The sequence below is a fragment of the Salminus brasiliensis genome, chromosome 6, assembly GCF_030463535.1.
Source record: "Salminus brasiliensis chromosome 6, fSalBra1.hap2, whole genome shotgun sequence".
In the NCBI taxonomy this organism is placed as follows: domain Eukaryota; kingdom Metazoa; phylum Chordata; class Actinopteri; order Characiformes; family Bryconidae; genus Salminus; species Salminus brasiliensis.
This window is the reverse complement of record NC_132883.1, coordinates 32,179,905-32,199,363: the sequence shown is the minus strand read 5'-3', so window position 1 is coordinate 32,199,363 and position 19,459 is coordinate 32,179,905. Positions and strand designations below refer to the sequence as shown.

General features: G+C 37.4%; 1 protein-coding gene across 2 annotated transcripts; it reads right to left on the bottom strand.

Moving 5' to 3' along the window:
- Window positions 1–4,291: 4,291 nt before the first annotated feature.
- upb1 (ureidopropionase, beta) lies at window positions 4,292–19,459 on the bottom strand. Of its 2 annotated transcripts, XM_072682039.1 has the most exons (10): window positions 19,230–19,459; window positions 14,560–14,731; window positions 14,309–14,396; window positions 11,045–11,139; window positions 9,314–9,475; window positions 6,271–6,440; window positions 6,081–6,162; window positions 5,812–5,854; window positions 4,977–5,131; window positions 4,292–4,544 (listed from the first exon to the last, which is right to left on the bottom strand). In XM_072682039.1, exons 1-10 carry the CDS (start codon window positions 19,331–19,333, stop codon window positions 4,461–4,463), a joined length of 1,155 nt encoding a protein of 384 aa, XP_072538140.1. In that variant the 5' UTR covers window positions 19,334–19,459; the 3' UTR covers window positions 4,292–4,460. The 2 variants fall into 2 exon arrangements, with proteins under 2 accessions (XP_072538140.1, XP_072538141.1); XM_072682040.1 differs by lacking the exon at window positions 4,292–4,544 and having other exon boundaries at window positions 5,015–5,131; window positions 5,777–5,854.

The following is a 19,459-nucleotide window of genomic DNA, read 5'->3' as shown; positions in this document are numbered from 1 at the left end:
GCAGCAGTTTCCCCAGGACTTTGTAAGCAAAACATACTTATTAGTATTTGGGTACATTATAATCACTGTGCAGTTTATTAGAATGTAGGTAACCTGTGATTTTAGCAATTGGTCTAAACTGCATATATTCATTAAATTGCAATGGTGGATCCATAACACATTTAATATTTCTCTGTAGTACTCACACTTGCTTTTTGAATAAAAGTTAATAGTGGTAATAATGAATATAGCCACAAGTTTAAGCTCTATTTCAGCACAATGAGCCTGAAAAAGCTAAAATGCCTCAAGCATTTTTGGTCTTATTTGTTCAAAAAGAGAATTAGTTAATTGTGTGCTGTAAATGATCCCAAAGCCCAAAGTAGCACCACACAAATTTTCATCTCAAACGGACACCCTTTGGTTGAGTTTCTTTGCCTGATATAGCACCTCCTATTGATGTAAGTCCACCAATCTTCGACAATTGCCCACAACCCTCCCTGTGTACATACCTGTAAAGCTGTATATGCATGATTTTGGCTATATAAGCTCCATCCATGTTTCTTGGCGGGGCCTGAGTGCTGACAATGTTGAAATTCCAATATTTCTTGGATAATTGTTAAAGTTTAGGTTCTTTCATGGATGATTTCAGAAGAAACAGTGCATGAGCAGGTGTCCTGATATTTTGTCTGTATAGTGTATCTTATATTTATATTATATTTATATATATCTGAAGTGTTGACTCATGAATTAAATAAAATGTGTGCCCAATTATTAGACAAGTGAGTATTTTGATCATATTATCATCCTTAGGCAAATTATCTAGATACACTTGAATGCTAAATGGATTTAAACATAGCAGGTGATGTGTGTGTAATGAGGGAGGGTGTGGCCTAAGGAGGTCAACACATGTATCAAGGTGTGCACAATTATTAGGCAAAATGGGCCAAAAAAGAGATTTAACTGACTCTGAAAAGTACAAAATTGCCAAAAGTCTCTCAGAGGGATGTAGCACTCTTGAAATTGCTAAGACATTGGGGTGTAATTACAGAACCATCAAATGTTTTGTCGCAAATGGTCAGAAATGTGTTGAGAGAAAAAGAAGGATTTAAGAAGAATCAAGTGTGAAGCTACCAGGAACCCATTATCTTCCAGTTCTGTCATATTCCAGAACTGCCTGCAGTACCAAGAAGTATAAGATGTTCAGTGCTCAGACACATGGCCATGGTAAGGAAGGCTGAAACCTGACCACCACTGAACAAGACACATAAGCTGAAGCGTATAGACTGGTCCAGGACGGATGAAATGAGTGGCTCTTGACGAACCATATGGATGGGCTTGTGGCTGGATCAGTAACGGGCACAGAGCTCCACTTCGAGTCGGATGCCAGCAAGGTGGAGGTGGGGTACTGGTATGGGCTGGTATTATTAAAGATGGCCTTTTTGGGTTGAAGATGGGCTTAAAATCAACTTTCAAGCCTACTGCAAGTTTTTAGAAGACATTTTTCTTGAGCAGTGGTACAGGAAGAAGTCTGCATCTTTCAAAAAGACAATGATTGCAGGACAAAGCTCCATCACATACATCCAAGTACTCCTCTGCTTGGCTAGCCAGTAAAGGCATTAAAGATGAAAAACTTATGACCTGGTCCCCTTCCTCACCTGATCTGAACCTAAACGAGAACTTGTGGGCAATTCTTAAACGGGAGATTTACAGTCAAGAAAAACAGTACACCCCTCTGAACATTGTCTGGGAGGCTGTGGTTGCTGCTGCACAAAAAGTTAATTGTCAACAGATCAAGAAACTGACAGACTCCATGAATGGAAGGCTTATCACTGTTATTGAAAAGAAGGGTGGCTATATCGGTCACTGATTTTTTATGTCAGAAATGTTTATTGGAAAGTTTTGAGTTGTTTGTGAGCACTTATAATTCTCACTTGAACAGATAAAGTAAAAAAAGTGAGATGTGTGAGATAATGTGTTTTTCATTTAGCTGCATAATAACTCTGCACGATAATAGTTGCCCAATAGATATTCTCCTAAGAAAACTAAAACCTCACTTTTACTTTCTTGTAAAAGTTTCTTCATGTTTGAGGTTTATTAACATTTTGGAATAACCAAGAACACTGTAGTTGGTGATTTAATATAATCCTCACAAATAAGACTTGCCTAATAATTGTGCACAGTGTATATATACTCCACCACTATATTATATGCATATATAATAGAAATTATTGGGGTTTTATTTTTTTTTTATTATGCTTGGGAAGTATTGGGATTTTTTTTATGTAAATGCAGACTATAGTAGAACTATGTGCAAGAATATGCTACAAACATGGCGTCGTTGCAGCATATTCTAACTTGAGGTAGGCTGTTCCTGCAAGAGGAACAACTAATACTAACTGTGATTTGAATTGAATGGTTGACAGAGATTTTGTATAATGTCATAGTTATTCATCTGTGACATTGGTTATAGTTTTGTGTTCAGATGTGTGTGAATTACTGGACTTGCGAGTGTGTGTAACACTGAAGACATTTTCTGTCTTTCTCTTGTTTGTGAATATCTGTTCCTGTGTGTGTGTGTGTATAAGAGTCTCCACTGGAGGGGACTAGACTAGGTAGGGGAAAATGTATGGCTGAATTATTACCCCAGAAGTTTTGGGTTCCCTAGATGGATTGATTGACTTTTTGTAGATACACAGTGTTAACATTTTTGGATAATTATTTTCTAACATATACCACAGTTTTGTAATGTTCAGCTGTAAGCTAGAGGACTAGGTCAAAATGTGTCTTTTTCAAACAATGCACATCTCTAGACAAATAACTAGGTAATAAATAGTAAATCATTTGCCTTTGCAAGGTTGTCAGGTGCACTGCAGTGCATTTTCTGATGCCAACTGCATGTTTATCACTTCAGCAGACATTTACTCATTTACTCATTCATAAGGTTTTTGTCAGATTTATCAGTGATTTAAAAAACAAATTAAACAGTTATTAAATGGTAAGTTTCCAGTATTATGGTCTCTCCTCATTCATAAAAATGGGATGCAAAGATGGCTGCTAAGTGTACAGACTTGCTCTAGTCTGTAGATTTTTAATCAAGAGTTGACAGTTGTAAAGAGAATCACGTAGTATGTGAGATGTTCAGACTCAGATTTTTGAGTTTCACCCAGGTTATTGAGTTTCACGGTAGATGGAAACTCCTTGGTTCTTCCGTCATTGTCTGACCCAGTGGTTCCTGACATACATATTACACATACGTTGCATTTCTCTTGCCATACTTATGTATTAAGTCTTCTTCCATTTTTTAGTTTTGCTGAAAGTTTAGCTGGTGTGTTTTAAGAACATAATGTTAAAATAGCCTATTGTAGGATTCTATTAATCAAAACATTAAAATATGGCAACAATAAGCTGTTAGCCAAGTGGTAGATATTTCAGTATAGTCATTTATGTGGGGGGCCAACAATATTCGTCTGTGGTAGTCTGAAGTGACTAAAAGTTTTTACATTAGAGCGCTGATTTAACTTCCCCAGATGATGCCCAATGCCGTAAATTGGCTTTGGCCTCATCCCAGTAAAGCATGGCAATAAGGCTTACAGAAGACTTACAGTGCTAAACTACTGGATATTCAAGTGGAAAATCAAGTAGACAATTTATAAACAAAGTTTGAGGGCAAGCCTGGTCTTATAGGTTAGGGATGGTGTCCACCCCGCAGGTGAGGTGCCACTTTACTTTCATGGAGCATAGCCCATAGTATTTTAGTCTGTTGGCAGAGTAGTATTTTAGGCTGCTGACAATCCAGAGCTGGGACCAGGCCATAGCCAGGCTAAACTAACTGTCTGCGAATAATTTACCAAAATACTCCTGATAGTGATCAGACACCTTCCCTTCTTTTGAGATTCTTTCCATTACCATAAACCAATCTGGTCACAAATGAGAATGCATTGTCATTAATTAATATTTACTATATTCATTGACCTCCAGGGCCCAACTCAATCTTTTGCCACAGGCTTAGCAGTGTGAAGTGATAGTGATAATTGTAGGAAATTTTAACATACATTTTGGGAAAAAAAAAAAAAAAAAAAAAAAAAAAAAAAAAAAAAAAAGACTGACGATCCATTAACAAAAGGCATGCATTTCAGTATTAGAGTCTGTGAACTGAAGATTCCTTGGATTTAGTTTTAAATCTGGGTGTTAGCACTGACGAGCTAAATATTCTTCCTCAAACTTCAGTAGTCTCTAACCATTATCCAATATCATATGTCTTACATCTTAGCCAAAATGTACATACAGGAATTTTCCACTTCCCACTGTCGCCTTTGTTTAGTGTTGTGTAGTGTTTATTATTGTTATTTTTATTCACACATGCTCTGAATACAACAAAATGGTCATTTATTTACCACAGAAAAAACGTTCCTGTGAAAGAAACAAGCATTGGGAGATGTTTAGCCCAAACAGGATTTCTGTGGGACCAGTTTCTGATGTGCTCACTCATTGACAATATTGGGCTTGAAGTCTTGATGGATGGCCTTGGTGAGTTCATCTGCATACATATCATACCGCCCAGTCATCTGACAAAAGATAAATAGTTCACATATGGGAAACTGAACTGCATAGTTTGATTTCAGCTTTTGAATAACATGTATGATGTCAAGTATAACCAAAGGAACTGAACAAGTATGTGGTAATCTCTGCACTACACTAAAGTGCAACAGAAAAACATCTAGGCCAATGTTCATTATACATCATAGGACACACAAGACATGTAGTTTTATTCAGGGTTATGCAAACGGTATATACTGAACTCTGATCAGCATTTCTTTTTGTATTATGTACCCTCATTCTTAACTAAATACAAGAGTGATTTAGCTCCAAGGCTCTATATTTTTGGATCTCAAAGATAAAATAGTTGATGCAAAGTAAGCAAACTAAATTAGTTTCTTAACACAAGATTATCTAATTATGTACTTAAAGGAAAATGTATAACAAACTTCCTCACTCACTTTGAAGTTCCACTTGTCTGCAGTTTGACGGTTCAGGTTCAAGTCTAGTTCTGCAACCAGTAACCCATCGCGGATTCTGGATAGACCTGGGGACCGAGTTCCATCAGGTGCCGCCACATAGCTGGAGCCATAAAAGTGGCCTAATTCATGATGAGCTGCAAAGAAATTAAGTATAAATAATTTATCAGTACAATATTTTGTTTGATGCCATTTTTTTAAGCTACATGCAAGGCATTTTCCAAGACATGTATGAAACATTAACAGCTGGTAAGCAGCATAACCAAACATTTTAGCAAGGCAACTATTTTATACCTATAACTTTAGACTATAACTTTTAACTATTCTCTTTTCATATCTTCAAATGACTGACAGAGAGAATAAAAAACAAACCTAGTCTCTAGCTCAAGTAGTAGCTAGCTGATAAACAAAGCTTGTTTGACTTAACATGGCAGTGAGCAGATTGTTTTTTACCTGGCTCATTATTATGCAAAAATTCATAATATTTCTGTAACAGATTCCAACATACATTGTGTCCTGTGTCCTGATTTGTAACTGGATTCTTGAAATAGGAACTTAAGAAATTGCAATTTGTGTCAAGCAATACCTAGCAAATATTCTTATTACAAACACATTGACTGAATTTATTACAGGGCAATCATTTTTGAAAAATTAAACATGAGCATAGGGCTAACAATAGAATAGCATCATGGATATTCATAGGTCTTAAAAGCACATGGGCATCATGATAATGTAAATGACACACAATCAAAAAGTAAAATTGAGAAAAATACTCTTAATACCAGTAGCCTTTTGATAGCTTGGTTGATGGAAATACCTTTCTTCCCATCTCCAGACGTAAACTCGTTCTTGAAATTTTCCTGTGTGGAAAGACACATTATGTATTTGTACTATTTCTGAACTCATTTGATGTAAAACCTACAATTACATAAATGTCTAAAAGAGAGGACTATCTAACATTGGAATTTCACCATCAAACTATGTGATTGTTTCATGATAAATATGAGGCTAAATCTTACACTGTTTCCTCTTAAATACTTGAGAGCCACTGTTAATATTTGGGAGTCTTGATTAAAAGAAACGTACCGTTCCAACTCTGTTGATGGCACAGGTAAAGCAGTGGTTTGCAATGGCAGCATTTCTTGCTTCAATTGACCACATTGGTTCACTGTTACACAAAGCCAGTGTATTAAAGGAAAATAAGACCCATGTAGCAAAAACAAAAAATAGGGTATTTTACTAGGATAAGGACATTGAAAACATTAATTTTTCCTACCTAAGACATCCCACTGTGGCTGATGGGTTGAAGATGATCTCGGCTCCATGCATGCTGTACATGAGCCAATTAAGAGGGTGGTGACGGCCATAGCAGATATTCACGCCTATATTTCCAAATTGTGTTTGAAAGACTTTGTGTCCTGTGTTGCCCTCCATATAATATGCTGACTAATTAGAGGGGATAGAAAATAACAGCTTATTGGATTCAAAATAAAACAAATACTGTAGAGAGTAGTGCTCTGAATGACAGCTATAATTCTGGGAGATGATCAAACAAGAAAATAATTCTCTGCTGTATGCAATTATATTTCCCTAAACAGTTTTAGTTTAGAATTTAGCATTGTAATACTGTAGTTATGAAAAAATTGAAATCCACAGTTCAGAAGACTAATAAGAAGACTCAAATAAATGACATGTACAGTGTCCACAAACCTGCTAATACTTTTGCTTAAAAGGTAATCTAGTATGTTTGGCTAACAGAGCTCTGTCCACAAACGTTTAGCCAAAATGTGGAGTAGCAAAACTCTTGCCCAAGCTTTGGATAAATCATAAATCAACTATCCTATCATTTCTATGATTTTGCTAAATTTGGTGTTTAAAGCTCAAATGTGTACTATAGAGCAGTTGGTATGTGGTTGCATTTTGGCTAAAATGTGGGGTGCCAAAACTTTGTCCTAATAGCTCCTTAATGCAAAGACAGGAGAGCAAGGGGTGCCATGTACATGCTTTCAGCTGGTGTGACTTTATGAACATTCCTATGAGGAAAAAATGTACAATAATGCCATGAAAACTGTTTATATATTATATGAACAAGTTTTGTTCACACACTTCTAGACCAAAAGCTTGTTTTTTTTTATTTTTTATTAATGTCTGGATAATAAAGCTGTGTCCACAAAAAAAAAAAAATGAGGAGTGGCAAAACTTTTGCTCAGTAGCTCCTTCAAGCACAGACAGTGCTAAAGAGCAAGGGGTACCATGCACATTCTCTTAGCTGGTGTGTGGGATGATTTGCTAGCTGCTCTGAGCATGTTGCGCCCATTGAAATCAAACAAATTAGGGAAAAAGCTAGCACCTTGATGAGTACAAGGTGGCATCTTAAAGTGTCCAGTGTGATGAGGGAGTAGAATGGACACTACAAAAGGAAGCTAGAGTCACAGTTCTAGCAGTCGTTGGTAGGAAGTGAGATCAATGACGGACTAAAAAAAAAAAACTACCTTCGGATTGGTGAATATAAACCTGTCTCTGGCAAACAAGATAAATACCTCTTATGCTTGCTTTAGGGCTACTCATTACAGTGCAAAATACATTCAACATCACAGAGCAAGACATGACTTTCAGGAACGTAAATGCCAGGAGAGCAGCAGGAACAGACGGCATCTCCAGACGAGTCCACAATGCTTGTGCGGATGAGCTAGATCAGGTGTTTACTGACATTCAACACAGTATATTGTTTCAATGTGCTATAAACAATGCATCATCTTCCTTGTGCCAAAGACACCCCAGTGAGCCTGCCTCAAAGACTACTGCCCAGTAGTATTAACCAGAGTTTGCTTTAAAAAGCTGCTCAGATACTTTAGCACATTTGCACTGCCTGACTCCATGGACCCACTACTATTTACTAACTGCACCAACTACTCCACAGATTATGCCATCGCACACCTGCTTTACACTGCTCTTACACACCTGGAAACAAAGAGGACAGACACGTTAAGATACTGCTTGTCTGCTTTGAGGGAGTTTTTCCTTGCCACTGTCACCTTTGGCTGGCTCTCTTGCCATTTTGGCATGGATTTTCTTGTTGAATTTCTTTTTGTCTGGTTTCTGGACTTCTGTAAAGTTGCTTTGCAACAATAATTAAAAAGAGCTATACAAATAAATCTCAGTTGACTGTTGGATGACGTCTGGCTGCCGCTGGATTACTTAGTAGGCATCGTATCTGGTCTTAATGTTTGACTGTGGAATCATTGTATATGATGTATAGTAATGTATAGTAACAAAGTAGAACTACTTCACTACTGTACTAAAAAGTACTAAATGTCTTTTTACTTCACTACATATTTTGGATGAGTTTAATACTTTTACTCCATTTCATTTTTTATGTGCTGCGTAGTTACTCGTTACAATTATAAAAATGGTACTTTTGACTGCTTTCTGTAATAACTACATAATACTTGTACTTTTAATTTTAGTACTTGAGTAGTAAATTTTAAAATAAACTACTTGCAATACTTAAGTACAAAAAAAAGTTAAACACTAAGTACTTTTACTTAGGTATGGTGCTTAAAGAACACTTCAACTCACTTTTTTGACAGAGCACTTATACTTTTACTCAAGTCTGGGTCTCTATTACTTTTGACATGTCTGGTGGAATATCAAGTGGGCCCCTATGTGGGTCACTTTTGTGGCAGGCTATGTTGTCAGTCAGGCAACCACTTACTGCATAACTGTGCTCCTGTATTGGACACAAGTGGTGAAGATTTATTTTACCAAGATGATAACTTTGGTGTTTTGGCTGTAAAAGAACATCTCCTGCCACTTACACTACCATGAACACAATAACCACCACCATAATGGGATACTTGTTTTACCTGGGGCTTTTTAGTAGAGGACCCATCAAATCTACACCCACCAACCTGTGTACATATGGGTACATATTTTAGTAGAGGACCCATTAAGTAATCATAAAAGTACAGTAATGTGTAATAATGAAATACCGTGTATTTTTTCAATGGCTTGTAAGAAATAATTATAAATCAAATAGAAAGAGACACATTGCTTAAATGCAAATAAAAATATACATTACTTTAACTGCATGTAGCACTTGATTTTGTGTACACTTGTTGACCTGACCACACTAATGTTTTGGTACTTTTATGCTTGGATGTCCACCACAAGAATTTTTTTGTTTGTTTGTGTTTGTTCAAAACTGGTTAAATACATTGGGCACTCTACTCATTTAATTATGACAGACAAATTTTCTTGAACACGTATAAGATATCCAGATACTTCACCTATACTGAGAAAAGAATAGATATACTGACCTCATTAAAATCTCCCACACGTGGAATATGATTCTTCCGGCTTTTTCCCAGGACATTACCAGTGTTGGAAACCACAACGGCTGTATTCCAGAGTGTACCTCCATGGATCTCATCCCTCTCCAAAATTGGAGACACTACTACTATGTTGTACTTCTGTGCCAACTACAAAAAAAATAAAATAAAAAAATAAAAAATACAAATTTGTGCATTCGACTGATTTGTTAAACTTGAACATGTTCATGTACAATTTACTTTAGTAAAATTCTATTTTAAGCATTGCTTGCAAGTATTGTTTTATTTATAATGTGTGTGTATGTTGTACTACAGCCTTGCTTGGATACCTAAATAGCTTTAAAACTTTCTGATCTGAGACATGCAATTTTTCTACTAAAAAGGTATGTTGCATAAATTCTTAGCAAAACCATTCTACACAGTACTGAAAAGGGTCCTTTGCTTGTTTGTGGTGCGATATGAAACCATTTTTTCAAAGGTTTTACAGTGTTTACAGAAAGATGTTTAGATCCTGTCAGGTTTTATACATTTGATTGTTTTAGACTAATTTTTTAAAACAAACTTTTGTCTTAATCTAAACCCAATACTACACACCACATCAGAAAGTATAGAATTTAAGCATGCAGTTGACCGGGTATTTGTCATGATCCACTCGGTCTGACAATGACGGGAGAACACTCGCAGGGGATGGACCAAAGCGAGGAGTTTATTGACAACAATAAACCATAAAACAAACAGAAAAAGCAGCAAGAATTACGTGGGGCAAAGAGGAACAGAAACAACAACCGTGACAACCAAGAGGGGCAAAACAAAAGAACACACCTGGGGCTGGCGGAGGCACTAGGGCTGTGCTAGCTGCCGGGGCTGAGCCTGAACCGCTATACGGAAACATAAACCACCAGGCAGAGCCTGGGGAAAAACTCTCAACTGAGACAAAAGAGGTGCGCTAGTTAGGCGCGCTGAACTTACACGACTCGTGGGAGCGGGAAGTCAGCCGCCAAACCTAGACGACCGAACCGGTCCGACGGAGGGGAAGCTACCTGCTAAAACGAGCGTACGACTTGCTCACTACCGGAGCCCCTGAACCTGAGCACGCTAAAACTGTGAAGCCTGGCGAGATCGCCGCAGACCTGCAGTAGCCCCCAAACAGACCCTGAGAATAATACTGCCTAGCTAGTTAGCTTGCTATGCTCAACTAGCTACGGCCAGAAGAGTCCTCTAGATACAGACGGACTCACAGACTAGACCGGTGAACACTGAGTACCCAAGGTTAACTGAGTATCCTGAGTGCATTGGTTGCACTAAGAGTAATTCTCGGCAACCGGCAGCTGACACTAGCCCTAATTAAATACGCCAGCCCACAGGTGATATACATTAACCAAAAGATGAACAGACACATGACAAGCATAACCAGAAAGCAAGATGGCGACGATGGGTGTCAACACAAGAGTCCTTTTCAACAGAAAAGTCCAGAGCATAACTAAACATGACATGACTTTGAAGGGGGAGTTCTTGATTGCCTGTGAGCCGCGGCCCGAGACCGCCCCTGGGGCGGGCGCGGCGGCGCGGGCGTGACAGTATTACTTTTTTTTTTACCTCATAGATCCCATGCAAAACTAACAAAGCTAAATTCAATACACCAAACATGTATTGGCTTATCATCACATTTTGCAACAGAACTTTAAATTAGAATTTTGTTTGTAATTTTTGAATTTTTACCTCCTTGCAGAAGTGAGTGGTGAACCCCATTTCAGCAGACTCAGCAAATTCTGTCCATGGCTCCCTTTCTCTTGTGCAGAAGGCAAAAGGCATTGCTGGGGATGGACATAAGCCATACCGGTTATATGTAAATGCACACACAAACATTTCCATTACTGTTCATGACTCTTTTTACTCTTGCCACATCCCCTCATCTACCCATTTAATTTAATCTTTCCTGGAGTAGAGGCATACATGAATGAAAACCTTACAAAGGTAAATATGAAGCATTGAGCCATCTTGCGACACTACTCTACTGAGGTCTATGCACATATTTTCATTGATGTTGAAAATCTGAGGCAAACAAGCTTAACACTTTTTATGCTCGCTTCAAGGATGTAAGTGGTACGGCTTGTGTCACGTGCACAGCTTGTCAGAAGTCCCCTTGTCATCATGGAGAGAGATGTGAGGAAAGTATTCAAAGGAGTGAATACCAGAAAGGCGGTGTGACCAAATGTTGTCTGCGGTCGAGTTCTCAAAACCTGCACAGTAGCTCACTCCAGGATTTACAGGTAGTTTTGTAAATGATGCTGGCCATTGTTTCAACATGCTTCAAAAAATCCATCATTGTTCAGAAGAAACCACTAAGCAATTCCATTACAACCAATTAACAAAAACAGTTTCACCCTAGTGACCACATAACAGCCTAGTGACTGGCTTGTTTTGCCAGACCACCCTTGGCTTCATAGAATCGTCAATGGCATTTCAACAATGGGGAGTTTGGAAACCAAAATATATGCTCTTTATTTTAAAAAAGGGGCAGTGGCATAAAATCCATTGTGTCTTATTTTGTCAAGTTCATTAAAAAACATTTTAGTCAGAATTTCACCCTCATCCATCATAGTATAGAAAAAACACTAGTAAAAATAATGAATTATTAATTCATTCATTATTAATAATGATTTTCTTTTTAGACTACAAAGCGTTCTTCACTTGAAGTAAAGCTTCTTTACACTCAGACATCTCTTTTACAAGAATTATTAATGGCACCAAAAGTTTTTGTATGGATGTGTTTTCTCTTGGCAAATATTACTAGGTACAAAAGTACTAAATTGTTTGTAAAAAAAAAAAAAAAAAAGAGTTGTAATCCACTTGAATTTTTAAACTTTCCATCCTTTTCCTCTGTGGATGGTGCCGTTTATTGCACAATAACTCCTTGTCATTGTTGCTCTCTAGTATGAATAGTGCTGCTTTCTTTTGCTTTCTGTGCCTGGGTGCATGTGCATCTCTGTAATGACGTTGCACAGAAACCCGTCAATGGCATTGCTTCTTTGTATCACCTATATTTTGAAAACTGTAATTAAGTAAAAATGGTACAGAAGTCATGGTTCAGTTAAATCCCAGAAATGTGTAACGCTAACCTAGCCTGTAGTATGTAAAAATTTGCATGTTTAAGGTATTTCTGCAGTTGTCCAACAAAGCTGACACATTGTCCTCATCCATTGTACACAGCCCTAATGCACACCAGAATGCATTGTTACACTGCTTAAAACAATCATTTGAACCAAAGGTTACATACATGTGATCCTTACATGTTTGAACTAATACTAAACTAATATTAATGGATTTCTAGTACATTCCTGCAAAAAAAGAGTGTAAAAGTTTAGGACAAAGTTTAGGACAAAACACATTTTTTCCCTTGATATGTCTTTTTGCTTTGAAATTTAATATTTCAAATCAAACCAATCAGACGTAATTAAAGTACACATTCCAGACTTTAATTTAGATACATTTCAGCTTCACCATGTTGAAATTACAACACTATTTACACAGTCCCCCTCATTTTGGGGAACCATATTGTTTGGGACATAGCAAGGATGGGAAGTTGAAAAAGGTAATGTTTAGCACTTTTGCTTTGTTGTAGCTTATATACAATGACTTCTTGTGGTCTGCGACTCTTAGACATTTCCATGTGCATTACCAAGTATCTTCTCTGGCAATACTTTGCCAAGCCTCTAATGCAGACATCTTCAGTTTGTTTTTGGGTCTTGTTCCCTTAAGTTTTCTTTTCAGCATATGGAATGCACGCTCAATTTATTTTAAATAGCAAGAACTTCCCATGTTTACTTTGAGAACTTTGTGCATGGTTTAACATTTGTTCATTTCATATATAAAATAATACCATTACTAAAACAAAAAGGCACAGAACCAAATTTAGCATTGCATAACTGATGCATTGCAAACAGCAAAAAGTGACTGTAGGCTAGCACACAGAGGACCTCTGAGCAGTTTTTGCATCTGCCTAATAAAAGTAAACCCTCTCACTTCAGCTGATGAACTGAGGTGTTATAAGTCCTATAAGATGTTTGGGAGAGGTTATCAACCTATGAGACACTTAATCACAACCATGCAAACTGAGACAGAGTGCCAAATACTTTCTGAACATGCTATGAATGTTGAATGTTAAATATATAAATAAAAAGGTTAAGTTAAAAAGTTTGTTTTATGCACTCTTGACAAAAGAATAAGCTATGAATCTATATAAGTCAAATAAAAATAAATAAATAAAATTACAGTGAAATACCATGAAAACCTGCAGGCTGTTCTAGTTTATTTTCGAGTAATATATTTTTTGGAAACTGTAATTTGGCCATTCTTTTTCTGTTAAGTCTTCTGCGAGCAATAGTGTCAAACACATACACATTCACCTCCTGAAGGCTGTTTCTGATCTGTCTGACAGACATTTCTGCCAATGTCAGTGGTTTTTTCTTGGCCTACCAATTCCTTTGTGATTTATGAGCTTACCAGTGCATTCATTCTTCTTAACAATTATCCACCACAGTTGATTTTTGTAATCCCAGTGACCAATGTATCTAATATTTTTTTGTTTTAGCCATATAATAACTTCTCTGACTCAAGTTGAACAATCACAACTTCAAATGTGATTAAAAGCTTAGAAGCAAGCCTTAAGACAAGTATCATATGCACTAATAAAGCAATGGGACACAGAAATCATAAACACCTGTGAATCCAAAGGTCCCAAACATTGTGGAGCTCTGAAATGAAGGGAGCTGTGTAAATGTATGCAATCACCCATGAATTAAATTCTGCAATGTGTACTTTAATCATGTCTCATTGGTTTGATTTGACCATTTAAATTGTGAATCAGAGTGGCATATCAAAGAAAAATGTGTCTTTGTCCCAAACATGATGAACAATAATACAAGCAAAGATGATCTCTTATCACATCATTAGACTGAAATCAATGTATATATAGTAACTCACTCCAGGCTTCCTGGAAGCAGACTATATTGACTCCACATGCAGCAGCAACATCCACAATCTCACCCACTCTCTTGTGCAAAGCAGTAATCTATGAGAAGGAAACATACGTCACCCAACAGTCTATGGAATCTGCATGACTGAATAGCACTTAAAATAAGAAAAAAGGTGCCCTGCATGAGTTTAGAGTAGAGGTCATATCCGTTATATTGGATCACATCAATACTGATTTGTGTGGGTTAGATGTTTCTTACCTGTTCGAGCACAGGAGCATCAGTTGGAAGAACTATCTTGTTCTGGATAAGTCCCACACGAACAATCCTAGGTGCTCTGAGCTGCTCTGGTACTGCTTCAAACACATACCCCTGCAGGTCGAAGTCCCTTTCCAGTGCCGCATTTACTGCACTCTGGGGCAGTTTCAACTTCCTGAAATTCAATTACACTCTAAGTAAATTTCTGTATTAAAATAAACTGAGATTGAAATCTTGTTTACCATTTTTACATGAGACTGCCTATAGTATTAGACTATACCACTGAGACAGGCCAGTTATATGTGAGGTTGCTAGTGCAAACACAGCTCCTTCAGTCATCTAATAGAGAGTTTATACAGATCAGTAGGCACAATGAGACCAACAGAACCGCAGTTTAGCGATCAGCAGCTTTTGTTTGACATTACGACATAGACAAGCACTAGAATTGAGAGATTCTAGCATTAGGTACAGTGGGGAAAAAAAGGATTTAGTTAGTCACCAATTGTGCAAGTTCTCCCACTTAAAAAATGAGAGACGCCTGTAATTGACATCATAGGTAGACCTTAACTATGAGAGACAAAATGAGAAAATAAATTCTGAAAATCACTGTTTGATTTTTAAAGAATTTATTTGCAAATAATGGTGGAAAATAAGTATTTGGTCACCTACAAACAAGCAAGATTTCTGGCTGTCACAGACCTGTAACTTCTTCTTTAAGAGGCTTCTCTGTCCTCCACTCATTACCTGTATTAATGGCACCTGTTTGAACTCGTTAACAGTATAAAAGACACCTGCCCACAACCTCAAACAGTCACACTCCAAACTCCACTATGGTGAAGACCAAAGAGCTGTCGAAGGACACCAGAAACAAAATTGTAGACCTGCACCAGGCAGACCTACAAGACCACTGCTAATCTCCCTCGATCAGGGGCTCCACGCAAAATCTCAGCCCGTGGGGTCAAAATGATCACAAGAACGGTGAGCAAAAATCCCAGAACCACACGGGGGGGACCTATTGAATGACCTGCAGAAAGCTGGGACCAACGTTACAAAGGCTACCGTCAGTAACACACTACGCTGCCAGGGACTCAGATCTTGCAGTGCCAGACGTGTTACCCTGCTTAAGCCAGTACATATCCGGGCGTGTCTGAAGTTTGCTAGAGAGCATTTGGATGTTCTGGATGAGTATTGGGAGAATGTCTTATGGTCAGATGAAACCAAAGTAGAACTGTTTGGAGGAGAGTGAATGCTGAGTTGCATCCAAAGAACACCATACCAACTGTGAAGCATGGGGGTGGCAACATCATGCTTTGGGGCTGTTTCTCTGCAAAGAGACTAGGACGACTGGTCCGTGTACATGAAAGAATGAATGGGGCCATGTATTGTGAGATTTTGAGTGCAAACCTCCTTCCATCAGCAAGGGCATTGAAGATGAAACGTGGCTGGGTCTTTCAGCATGACAATGATCCCAAGCACACTGCCAGGGCAACAAAGGAGTGGCTTCGTAAGAAGCATTTCAAGGTCCTGGAGTGGCCTAGCCAGTCTCCAGATCTCAACCCCATAGAAAACCTTTGGAGGGAGTTGAAAGTCTGTGTTGCCCGCCGACAGCCCCAAAACATCACTGCTCTAGAGGAGATCTGTATGGAGGAATGGGCAAACATACCAGCATACCAACGGTGTGTGCCAACCTTGTGAAGACTTACAGAAAATGTTTGACCTCTGTCATTGCCAACAAAGTAACATAACAAAGTATTGAGATGAACTTTGTTATTGACCAAATACTTATTTTCCACCATTATTTGCAAATAAATTCTTTAAAAATCAGACAATGTGATTTTCTGAATTTTTTTTCTCATTTTGTCTCTTATAGTTGAGGTCTACCTATGATGTCAATTACAGGCCTCTCTCATCTTTTTAAGTGGGAGAACTTGCACAATTGGTGACTGACTAAATACTTTTGGCAGCGAGGCTGTGGTAGCGCACTGTGTGTATATTGTATATTGGTACATACTCTGAACTGATAGCTGCTGCTTTTTGTCTATTGATATGTAATAGCTATTGTATAGTGTTGTGCTGTCTGTAAAACATGCTATGAACTGACAGGACAATGCTATGAACAGATATTGGGTTTTTATGGTCCACTGTAAAAAAGCTCCACATTGCAAACTCTGAACTGTTTCGTCACCTTATATAAGTACCTCACTGCGCAACCGTAGAATCATATCTGTTAGAGAATGCCTAGAGAACGCCAGAGATCCAAACATGGCCGTAAACTCTGATAAAATATTTGTCTGTCAGACTGGACATGTGGCCACACAGCAGTAGCTCAATCAGGTGCTTAGCCAGATTAGAAAAAAAATTATACAAAGGAATTTGCAAAAGAAACATCAACAAAAAACAAACAAACAAACAAAAAAACCTATTGGGTGTGCCATAATATTTATCAGGCTTACGAACAGTAAAAATGCCTGACTAAGGGGTTACAACTGAAATAGGCGCTTAAGAAGTAGAGGTATAGAGTGGAGCTGAGTAGAGGTATAGAGTGGAGCTGAGATTTTCCTGACGCTATGATTGTTCCTGTAGCTCACATTTTTCCACTCCAATGGACTGAGTAAACAAGTCAGATTGTTGATAATGTTGACCTAACATTTGGCCTTGGCTGTTCACGGCTGTCTGCAGCTCCTAATAATCTACTGTCTGCATATGGGCAAAGTATTCTCTAATGTTCCTGAGACTAACCAGACACATTTATGAATATAAAACAAAAAGGGTTTATTCATAAAGGAAGAAGCCAGGCCAGGTCAAAACTGTGAATATCAAAAATGTATATAAAAAAATACACAACACTTGGTATGCAATAGGAAAAGTTATAAATACACAGCAACATGCAAGATAAACAATTAAGTATTTTTTACAAACAAATGGGACAGTTAGAAGTTAAGACAGTTAGACATTGATTTTGTGACTGGTCAGTGTTTGGATGACTGAGGTTGTGACGATGACATGAGAGTCTGTGGGAAGTGGAGTTTATGGTAATATGTGAGAAATAAGACCATATGGAATTATATCTATATTAAACATAGATCTTTTATATATCAATTATGACCAAAAGAATGGACACATTCTTACCAGATCTAATTCACCATGAACAAACTGGTTTAATACTTCGACTAAATGCAGAACAATGCTTGACACACATTGCATAATAATGGTTTTGAGCTTGGAGGCTTAAAAGCTGGATTTATTTATATAAGGTCCTGAAAATTATGTTTTCGACCAATATCTGGTTGCCTAATGTAAGCTGCCCATATAAATATGTGCATCTTACATTGTTTTAATGAAATCCTTATTTTAAAAATTCAATATTTATTTTGCTTGTACTAGGCATGGAAATTATATTTCCGACTAATATCTGGGTGTCTGTGGAAGAAATTTAACATAAAACTGTCCATCTTGCACTAAGGTTTTGGAGAAGCAAAATAAATAATTTATTTCAGTAAAACCCTGAACCCTTCTGAAAAGCCCAATAATATATATAAATAATGAAAACATTTTAAGATGAAACTTTTCCATCTCACCCCACTTTTACAAATGCAACATTTACAAACTGTTTTTTTACTTTTCATAACCTGACATAACATGATCTGCCTCATACAGGGATGTTTGTCTGCTTACCTACTATTGATTTTATAATCCTGGTATAGAAATGGAAATTACCAGCCCATAAGAAATTACAGGCAAACACAGAACTTTACTACCAAAACATGAACTCAGATGGTCAAATTTATTACTATGTTTTGGTAGTAAAGTTCTATGTATATACACATGAAAATATGGATAATCAAGCTTAAGTATCCTACTTTGCCCATTATCCCATTTATCAGTCTTTAACCTAATTATACAGTTTATATAAATAAGCTACAAAAGGACAGTGTCATGTTTGTGCTGCCTAGCCTGCAGGTTATGCACAATTTCAGAATCCCACATTATGTTATGTAAACTCTTATTAAATGTTTGACATTCAAATATTGACACTTAGTTATCTTACATAATTAAACTTAGACGATGTAGAAAGTTAGAAGGTGTGCTTTCAGTCCACAATAAGCCTAAAGTTTAAGTAATTAAAATGACAGACTGCGTAAATTGTTGATGTATACATTTAATGCTTGATAACAGACTTTGACCAAACAAACGAACGCCACTCACACTCTGGGCTCGTTTGAATGTTGAAATAAACGCTGCTGCAATATTAGAAAATAAATAAAAAGTTGCGCCAGCGTTTATTCCAACATCCAAGCGGCGTCTGAGGTTCGTTTGTTTGGTCAAAGTCTGTGATCAATCATTTACGCGTTTCTAACCCAGAGCGAAGTAGTAAAGTTTTTCTTGTACTTTTAGCAGTCACAGAAGTTAACATAGATATACTTAACAGTACAAATAAGACAAACTTTACTACTGTAATCCACATATGTGTGAAATAAACACATTCGACGAATACTAACATAAGACGTTATTTGAAATATCTGACATTATTGCGCAATTGGTTAAACGTTAAAAGTAAATTACAAACACGCTATAACAAACGCGTCATTACTGTTTTGTAGAATTTAAAGCCCTACGTGACCTCAGTTTAAGCAATTTAAAGTGAACAAATCTACACTTAATCTTGCGCTTACCTGAGTTCTTTTCCATATAAAATTCGTTTAACTTCTTTAAGTTCCGCCTCGGGTAAATTAGCTTCCAGTGTCTTTTCGACAGATTCGAATAAACCTTCAGACATTATGAGAGGTATTTCAGATGTTAACGGTCGAACTTAAAAGCCCTAGGATGAGGTGTTCCTTTAGCGGCAAAGGACGTTCACGTGCTCAAAACTACTCTTTCTTCCGTGTAAAATCCTGCAGTCTGA